Genomic DNA, 10,272 nt, shown 5'->3' on the forward strand with positions numbered 1-10,272 from the left:
CACAGTTCCACTGGGTGTCTGTGTTTAAAATTGTATAGGATATTATCGTTATTAAGTTATGAGAAATCATTATCGCCACGGCACTATACGGGTTTAGTTCACTGCGTATACATACAACTAATTTAACTGAAATATAAAAAAAAAAAACACTCATGGGATTATTGATAATATTGATTGCACCTATCAATTATCAAAGAGAAACGTAGTTTATAATTATTGTCTGTGCAACTGCAGAATTTCGTATACAGAGTATACAATTTTATTTTACTAGGTACCGTTTTTTTTTATCACCTTTTGGGGCAGTAAAAATCCTTCGATTTTCTACTTCAGCATATTTTCTGGTGGAAAGTGAATCTAGATGATTTTTTGGGAAAAAATTGATCAAAAGTAAAAAATGTTAGTAAAAAGAAAAAGTATTTCTCAGAAGCTTACAAAATTCAGGAAAAAAATAAAATAAAATAAGGAAACCAGTTTTTTTCGCAAAACTTCTAAAAATCGATTTTCTTATTTGTCACCGAATGTTTATAATATTACCATTTTCTATATATATTATCATTTCAAAAATATTTTGACTCTTTTTAAGCTATTTATAGGCAGAACAAATTTAGATTTGTATTAGTTTTTTTTTACATTATTATTTATAAAAATGTTTTTGCTTTGTCAAAAAACTTAAAAATCTAATACTAGGTTTCTCAAAAGTTTGATGTTAGTGGAAATTAAAAAAAAGTTGAGCGTAAATCTACAGTTTTTTATTATGTGCGTCTATAGTTAGACGTTGGATGTTATTATATTAATATTAATATTATTATACCTGTAAATTAACAAAATCTTATACGAATTTTCTTATTTTGTTGTAATTCAAAAACTAATAACCGTAGCAAACGTAGGTACTTAAAAAATATTTTATTTTATTATTTTCTATAAATGAAAATTTAAAACTTTCAAAATATTTTGATTCATTTTGATCTATTAATAGAAGTTTTCATTGTTTTTTTACACTTTTTACACATACTGTATAGCAGATCAGTACCCGCTTGTCACTTTTTTATACATAGTATTTAGTGCGGGAGTCACTATAGTTTGTGATTTATGTTAAAAATATGAATATATTATATTCCACCCCCAATCAAAATTCCTGTGTACGCCACTGATATTATGTTATAGATTATTGCTCTAATAGTCTAATCGGGAAGTCGTAAATTACAAATTTATTATAACTAATCTTTACTTATAGTTCTTTAATAAAATTGTAAAAGCGAATTTCCCTGGGTAATATAGTTTGGTTATTCTATCAAATAAATTAGTCTGTGTCATAAAAAACATTTACAAAAAGAACTGTGGATTTTGATTTATTAGCAATTGATTTTTTGATTTTTCTTAATATATTTCTACATACAACAGGTACCTATAATAATATACCCTAGGAACACTTTTTAAACTATTGTTTTGTGATACAAGTTTATTACAAAAACAATTCATGTTATTATTTATTATTAATTGTTTAAGTTTATATTTTTCTCTCTTTTATGAAAAATGTTTTTTGTATAAAGTTTCATTTTAACTATTATTTCAATTTTTTTCATATAAATATGTTTTTAGGCTATAGATACAAGATTTTTTGATTCTGACCGATTTTTCGTAAGGTATTTGTTGTCATGGTTGCTTTTTAACAAAAACATATTTAATAGTTATTATTCATAGATTTTCCTTGTAAAGGAAAGCCAAAGAAAATTTCACTTGTGCGCAATATTATAAAGACAGCTACTGGACCTAATATAATTTCGTTGTCTAGTTCTCTCCCCTCGCCCGTCGCCCAGCCACCGTAGTGCATTAATTCCACTACTCCTCACATGTCGTTATTTGGGTAAAAGCACAATTATATTATCCAGTAGATATAGCTTTATAATATTTGTTTCAAAATATATCTGCATTAACGGATCAGTGCGCCCGATTGCCTTTGATGGAAAATAAAATAAAAAGTAAATAAATGCAAAGGGCCCATTTACTCATGGTCGAACACACGTACATATTATTATACCTATACATACGTCATGTATTCTCTTTTCTCGTTGTACTAAATTCGATATTTCCCTTTGCCCGACTATTTTTTATCGGGCCGCTATAGAGTGCGTCTCTATATAGGTAATACCTAAACAGTTACATAACAAGTGTTAGAAATAACACGTATTACGCACTCGCACACTATTAAATTAAGTTCAAACATATAAAATGTTATAACGTTATATTAACCTAATACTAGTTGTCTAGTTACCTTAACAATTTTTTTTCCTCGTTCCATTTGAATTTTGATGATCGACAACTCAACATTAACCGTATAGATTATAATAATGTTATTACGTACAGTAGTTAGATAGTATACACAAATTATTAATTTGTAAAATCAAAATAGTATATTCATAAGCTCATAATATATCGTACAGTGTAGTTGTACTAATTGTAGAATGTAGACTATAGTTCTATTTCTCCGATCTCAAAATATTATATTACCTAATTATTATTATACTTTAATGATTCTATTACGTTAATACGGCGTTAACACGGCGTTATAGATAGGCATTTTAAGTACGTCGCTTTCATGTGGAATGTCAAGAGATACCTTCCCAGACAGCATTTTGTAATGATAATATTATAATAGTATTATAATAACGTTATACTAATATTATTCATCATAATAATGTTATAATAATATTATTAAGCAAAAATTGCTGTCTGGGTTGTTTTAAATTTTCAGTCCTTAGCTATAAAAACAGAACATTTTATAAATTTGTAACAATACAAAATATTATAATTTGCAAATTTTCGATGTTTTGACAAAATGTATCAAATTTAAAATGTAATAATTATTTTGTAGTTAAAAACGTTCAGTTTTTACCGGAAAATAGTTCTTAGTATCGTTTTCCTCTTACAGATTCATGATAATAGAATACCTATAACTTTTATTTTATTATTTTAAATTTATTTGTAGTAATCAGTATGAATATATATAGTTATTAATAAATTACTATCCATTATTTTTGTTAAAAATAAATAAATAAAGTAGTTAAAGTTGCCTAATCCGTATGTAATTATAAAAATAATGGTAAATAAAAAATATATATAATTATAAATATGGTATATTATATATATTTACTAATATTATTTTTAATTAATTATCATATTGTATAATACGATTTAATTAATATAATGAATATATGTAGGTACTAAACAATTACCTACATAAAATAGTAATAAATTATTCCTAATAATAAAATCGAAAAATGAAGTAATAAAAATTGAAAAATTGAAAAATAACACAAAGGTAGATTTTAACGGATATTTGTTGTTATAGTTATCGTAGGACTTTCAAATGGGTACAAATGTTTGTGTGATTATTATAATGTATGATGCGTATAGGTTATTAGTAAATTAAATAAATAGAGTTAAATATTCATAATATTTTATAATAAAATATAATGTATTTTCCAGTATACTTTATAAAGTACCTACGGACTTAATTTAAATTATATAGATACAATTATTATATGCAATGTTGTAAAAAAAATTTACTCATTATTTACTTTTTAGTTGAAATTTGTCTTAAGAACATATAAATGCTATTTTGATCGAATGGACATTGTCTGTAGGCAGTCGTACACTCTCCATTCTTCCCGGCTTCAAGAGCTGCTTTGAATCTCGAACCATCAATCATAAAATTCATTACAGAGTTCCTAAAACAGGTTTTATAATACATTATTAAACGAACATGGTTTTTTATTCATTTATTATGACTTAAAATAAAATAAACATTACATACTGTGTTAAAGTATTAATTGAAGTGTCTACAAAATTGTTAATTCCTGATTTTTCTTTAACTTGTTCCGTGGACTGTATATAAGTGCACAGTGCTTTTTGCATACATTCTGTTGTATTTATATTATATTTGGACATGGACTCTTCAAACTTTGTGACTATACCATTTAAACCGGACATTAGATCCTCACCTATAAGTGTTAACAGACATTTTTACTTTTCATACCATATTTATATAACAACAAACAACAAACATGTAAAAAACAAAGAACAATGCATTGAATCATATAAGTCTTATTTTACGTACCTTTCCACTTTGTTTAAACCTCCAAATAAGTAGGCTAAAGTAATTTTCTGATACATTGTTATAGGTTAATAATAACTAATGAGTAATAGTCATTAAGAAAATAATGATAACGTATACAGTAAATAAAAAAAATAATTAAAAATATAAAACAAATTAATTAAAATGAATCAAGGCTGAGGAAAAGTGTATCATGAATAAAATACTATTTGTACGTATAATAATTATAAAAATTAGCAGATATCTTTCAAAATCGCGACGACACAGACGGAAAATATAAAAACAGTATACCTAAGATTTATTTAATATTTGTAATAATTATAGTTAAATAAATTACTGTTTTAACTCACTCCTTCCATATCCTGTGTAACCGGTGCCGACTGGATGAGCACCAAAAAGATTTGTTGTCGAAAATAGTAAGTAAAGAATTTTCGGGATGAAAATTAAAATTCCAAGTCCGACGACAGCGCCAACAACCAGACCTCCTATATCAATTTTATTGGATCCATAGCTACTGACCGAATTACCTTGATATCCCTTAAACAAACAATTTTATTTTAATATAAATTATTAATTGTTTACGTAACATGACTTGTATGCAGTATATTATTTGTTTCTCCTCGTCTACCTGACAAACTCATTTGCTTGTTCTTCGTAATTCACAATAATATTAGGTACTCTACATACAAAAATAACTTATATAATATATTTAAAAAGACCCTAAAATTATAAAAAAAAAAGATACTGCCGTAATATCTAGTTCTAAATCCGTTGATTGACAAATAATTTTAGACGTTTTAAGTTTAATGAATACATATTAATAAATAATAATATTATACTGCAGCAATATGCATTGTAATGTATACCTATATTTAATAGTTAATATAAATATCTGTTTATACTTACGCCCATTCCAGTTGATGATCCGCCAAAAGATGACGGTATGTATCCAAATCTAGCCTCGTGTGGGCGTCCAGAATTTGTTTTATTCTCGTTTTGTACGCCTTCAAAATACGTTACAGGGTTCGGTAGCACTCCACTATATAGTTAGAAAGCAAACGTCAAATATCGTACAAATATACAATGTTGAAGGAATAATTAAATTTAACAGCGGACATTTTTATATAGGTAGGTAATAAGAACGTAGGCAATAAAATATTGGTAAATGTGGCTCGGCGTGGCGCAGTGGCTGAAATCAATCACGCGACGTGATTGAGAGTAAGCAACGGCCGCTGCCACTAGTTCTCGGATGGGTGACCACAGGGGCGTCATTTGGGGGTGAAGGGTGTATATTTGCACCAATTTTTTTTTTAAATGCCTTCTTTAGCCTGCCAACAATAAATATATTGCCGATATACCTAAGTGTTTTATATTATATATATTTTATATTTTTTCAGTATTAAAAAAAAATGTATTGTACAAATGCTTAATTTCCAAGAATATTTGATGTGATTTTGTGGTCCCACACTATTATAATTGATAAAATTTTAACACAAACATTATGAAGAAGGATACCAATAAAATTAATTTCTGGTTTTCTTAAGCTAGCTATATTATATATTTTGAGTATGCAGGGAAAAAAAATTTGTTGGTTAATTAGGTTCGGTTGGGAATTTTATTATAAACGTGATTTATACCCATACATTTATTTACCAATTGTAAACACCACTGTACACTGCCACACTGGTATCCACAATATAAAATAAATACATTAAAAGTACCTACACATCGTTCGTCAAAAATAGTAACAATATTGTGGTATTTTTGTACTAATATAAGTGACATATTAAATAAATTATACAAATAGTCTACAGTTTTTGTCCCCACTTAACCCAACCCCTACAAAAAAAAAAGTTTACCTATGTGGCCTGATAATTATTTGAATGGCCTACAAACATTTTGGCACCAACAAAAAAAAAGTTGAAATGACGCCCCTGGGTGACCACCCGGGTTCGTAGTGCGCAAAAACCTTACGACACATACACGTATTCCTAACCGGCTGTACCAATCCCTACCAACATTACAGAGTAATTACCTCAGTCGTAGAAACCTTAAAATTTTTTTTAAAAATATTGATAAATGAAAACTATATACTGTAATAAATAATAAGTATTAGGTGGATACCTTCAGTTAAGATTTAAATTAGTTACATTGTAAGCGTTACAAAAATACGTAAATAATATTTCTTTATCTAATATTTGTATACACCAACGCGTCGGTAGGTAATCGCATATGAAACATTGATCACTCTGTTATTTCAATAAATATATATATATCATAATAATAAATTTCAGTATTTATTCATATTATCATAATTTAAAAAAGGGCGAACCCTTATAATACTATAATATACCACTTTAGTAATAATGAAGTAGATCTACTATTATAGTTCTAGAACTTAAAAAATGTGTAAGTACAAAGGTACGAGTATGTGTGATTATTAGATTGTAGTTAATTTTAAATACCTAAGTACTGGAGTATTTCTAAATCATCGTTTACAATCATGTAATAGGTAAAATGTTTGCAGATGGTGGTGACATAAGGGTTGGATTGATATCACAGTTTCTGAATTATCTCCTTCCCGATTTTCACGATATATTTGTTACTGATGCAAATAGTTAAAATGCAGATATGCTTGTAGAAAAAAGTGTATCAATCATGTCCAGGTAAATATAATATAGTATCCTGATAATTAAATGGTTATAAATTGACATTTTTAACCCAAATACTTCTGAGCTATGCCTACATTTCAGTTTATAGAAACTAAAAGTATAATTATTTAATAACGAATATTCAGTAGCCACTGCGTGCCAGTAGGTAATTTATAGGTGCATAATTTATTGAACGAATAAAAAATAAAATTTTACATTTATCGTTCAAACACATTTAAGACAATAAGTCATTTCTTAATAGCCGGTACTATTGGTAGGTATATTAAACTTACTTGGATGGAATTTCAAACGAGTTGGGCAGCGCACAAACGACCAGTTGAATAGACGCCAAAACGTATACGACCGATTTGAACACCTGGAAAAACAATGTCGAGATAAAGGTGCGGAAATGTTAAGAGCCGAAAATACGTATTTGTTTTTGTTTACCATTGCAGAGCTGCAGTGAAAATGACAAATATTATTATAAAATAACACAGCGACGTGAGTGTTGAAAATCGTAATGTCTCGAAAATAGGTAAATACAGCGGTTATATATGGCACACGAAACAATATGCGGATGTCACACATGGAAAGGAAAATAAAAGTGAAAATGTATACTTAATAATAATCTGTCGTAGGAACAGAGTGTAGTTTTTCCAGAACCATTGTTGGAGGCTGTTGATGAGCAACCATTTGTGACTCTGCACTGGGAAGATTTTTTTTAATGAACAGTAAACAGTGTTATTATTATTACTTAACGAATATTACCACATTGCATTTCTGTTGTTATGCGTTACGTGTGTTTTGTTTGTCGTGCGTTCACGTAATCTATCTATATATTTTTTTGGACACGTAATACATAATATTATTATAATAATATGGCTGCATTGTGTTTACTCTACAATTAAAACGTTATTTGAAAAAATGTAGGACGTATATGTTTATTAAACGTCGACCGTTTTTCCGGCGGTTGAGTTTTACTCTCATTTATTATTTGTTGTGCCGCAATATAAAAATATATTATGCTAATGTTTTGATAAATACATAACATTATATTCATTAAATACGCCGCAGTGCTTGTTGATACGCATACACTATTATTTGTATACGATTGCACATGCAGTATATTATTGATTCTGAAAAAAAACATTATGTTTGGATTGTAAATAATAATAAATTCCATAAGAGTAATTTAGATTTTAGTGACTATATACCTGCTGGCTGCTACTAATTCATTATAAAACAACGACGAAGACATAATTATTTGAATATTTGATAATACCTATCTACTAATAGAAATATACTGATACGATTAAACTTTCAAATACTTGACTTCAATATGAAATGTATTTTATTTTGTTTAATATCGATGTTAAACCTATATACTATAATAATAGTGTGCAGTATAAGATTTGTTTCTTTTAAAATTGACTGTGGATCCATAATAATATGTAGGTGTTTGTAATATGTTTAATGTTTTATTTATGACTTTAATTTACATTTTTTAACACTGGTTTCAGATAAGCAGGTTTTGATATATTATTCTTATATATTATAATATAATTTAAATCCATTTATATAATGGCGCATCCAAAATTGTTTGTAACTGGTACCTATCCAAGGGTGCCGACTTTTAGTTCAGCATTATATTTTACACGGCACCTTGAAAAAATCATGCTTGCGCAACAAGCTTGCATATAATATAATGTCTGCTGGAATATCTTTAGTTCAACGGACTTTTAAGTTTTAACCATGGATAGTAATGATCATTTTTGATTAATCTTACTAAATGTGTATTTATAATATATATTTAAAAATTAGATATACATCTAAACTTGATTTTAAGTAAATTGTATTTCTTTTATACACTATTTAAGTATACCCACAGTTTGTACATTACTTTCAGAACTTGTTTATTTGTTATTATTTATATATAATATTATGTATTAGTTAAGACGCATCAACAATTTTATTTAGTGGAATTATTATAAAATATGAATTAACCAATATATGGTAGTATGATATATTAATATTAACCTAACCTACCTAAATAGTAAATGGCTATAATATGTATTAAAAGCTTATTATTTGTAGGTACCTAAGTATTAATGTATTATTCAATTATGATGTAAATTATCTATTCTTAAACATATACATTTATAAATTATTTATAATTCAGAAATTATAGATTAAACTCAATATTAACTTAGTTTGTTGTGTTTACAAACATACATCCTAAATTGTTTATAAAAAAGAATCCATACAATAATTTTAAGTAGGTAGCAAAACTAAATTATTCAAATATGTCCAAAATATATACCTATTCGGCTACTCATATACATATAGGCAAATCGTAATTCGTATTATATAGGTACTTATTAATAAATTAATATTGTGTTTACAGACCGTTTTTACCCTTTTCCATAAGATCTACTGAACCTACGTTGAAAGGGCCAACGCTAAATGAACTTCATATTAAAAACAATTCACTATTATTATTATCATTATTCACAATAGATTTTGTAATTTTTACTATTTTTTTAGAGGATTGCTGAATGTTTAATTTTTCATAAGATAAACACATAAGAAGTAGGTACCTAGAGTTTTTTATTTCCCAGAAGTTAATAAAAATGCGTAAAAATTATTAACATGATTGCTAGGTTAAATCATTTTTATTTTTGTTTTTTTTGGGATGATTGAGCTTGGGTAGAGATATAATTCGAGATATAGATACTGAAAACCCAATCATTTACTCTTGGCTACACCTATTTATATTTATTTTGCGAGTACATATACCACGGACGTACATACGTATATATATGTATATATACATATGTACGTCCGTGACATATACCTACTTAAATAACAAGTAGTAACATAAAATACATTAGGTTTAAAAAGATTCATTTTTTTTTTTTATTCTACAATAGGTTGTCATAGAAAATTTCCACTATATACAGTGTATAATAATTTTTTTTTAATAGTATTTGTTAAAATATTTCAAGACCATGATACGTTATACTTTCATAAGTCGTAGCTATTTGTTTGTTTTTGTCTATAAATTATTGCTGTGCGTGGAAACTGTTATCACTAAAGATATAATTTCTTCATATTATGTTGTAATAAATATCGTGTTTTGAAGTAAATATATATGTATTAATCAAACAATTATTTTTTTTTATTACAGATGCCAAATAATGACATCAATTACAATAATTCAACTCATTTTAATGATAAACAAAAAAAAACAAAAATAGAATCCAATATAAGTGGTCATATTGTATCAAAAAAAAATCTTATTTTTAAAAAGCCAGAGCTATGTACGAAAAATAAGTTAAAATCATCTAAACGTATTCGAAATGGATTCAAAGTAAAAAATGGGGAGTCAGGTAAAAGTAAGAGAATATAAAATACAAAATATAGTTTTTGAATAGGTAGAGAAATATAGCGATTATAGTTGTTCATAATAATAAACAAAGTGTTTTATTTTTCGATTGAACTGTGATC

General features: G+C 27.0%; 1 protein-coding gene across 1 annotated transcript; it reads right to left on the reverse strand.

Moving 5' to 3' along the window:
* Positions 1-3,509: 3,509 nt before the first annotated feature.
* Positions 3,510-7,912, reverse strand: LOC100576033. The gene is made up of 6 exons (XM_016804316.2): positions 7,213-7,912; positions 7,059-7,141; positions 5,021-5,153; positions 4,465-4,651; positions 3,815-4,001; positions 3,510-3,728 (listed from the first exon to the last, which is right to left on the reverse strand). The coding sequence occupies exons 1-6, from the start codon at positions 7,351-7,353 to the stop codon at positions 3,575-3,577; spliced, it is 885 nt and encodes a 294-aa protein (XP_016659805.1). The 5' UTR covers positions 7,354-7,912; the 3' UTR covers positions 3,510-3,574.
* Between the last annotated feature and the right edge of the window lie 2,360 nt (positions 7,913-10,272).

The sequence above is a fragment of the Acyrthosiphon pisum genome, chromosome A1 (genome assembly GCF_005508785.2).
Source record: "Acyrthosiphon pisum isolate AL4f chromosome A1, pea_aphid_22Mar2018_4r6ur, whole genome shotgun sequence".
Taxonomy (NCBI): Eukaryota; Metazoa; Arthropoda; class Insecta; order Hemiptera; family Aphididae; genus Acyrthosiphon; species Acyrthosiphon pisum.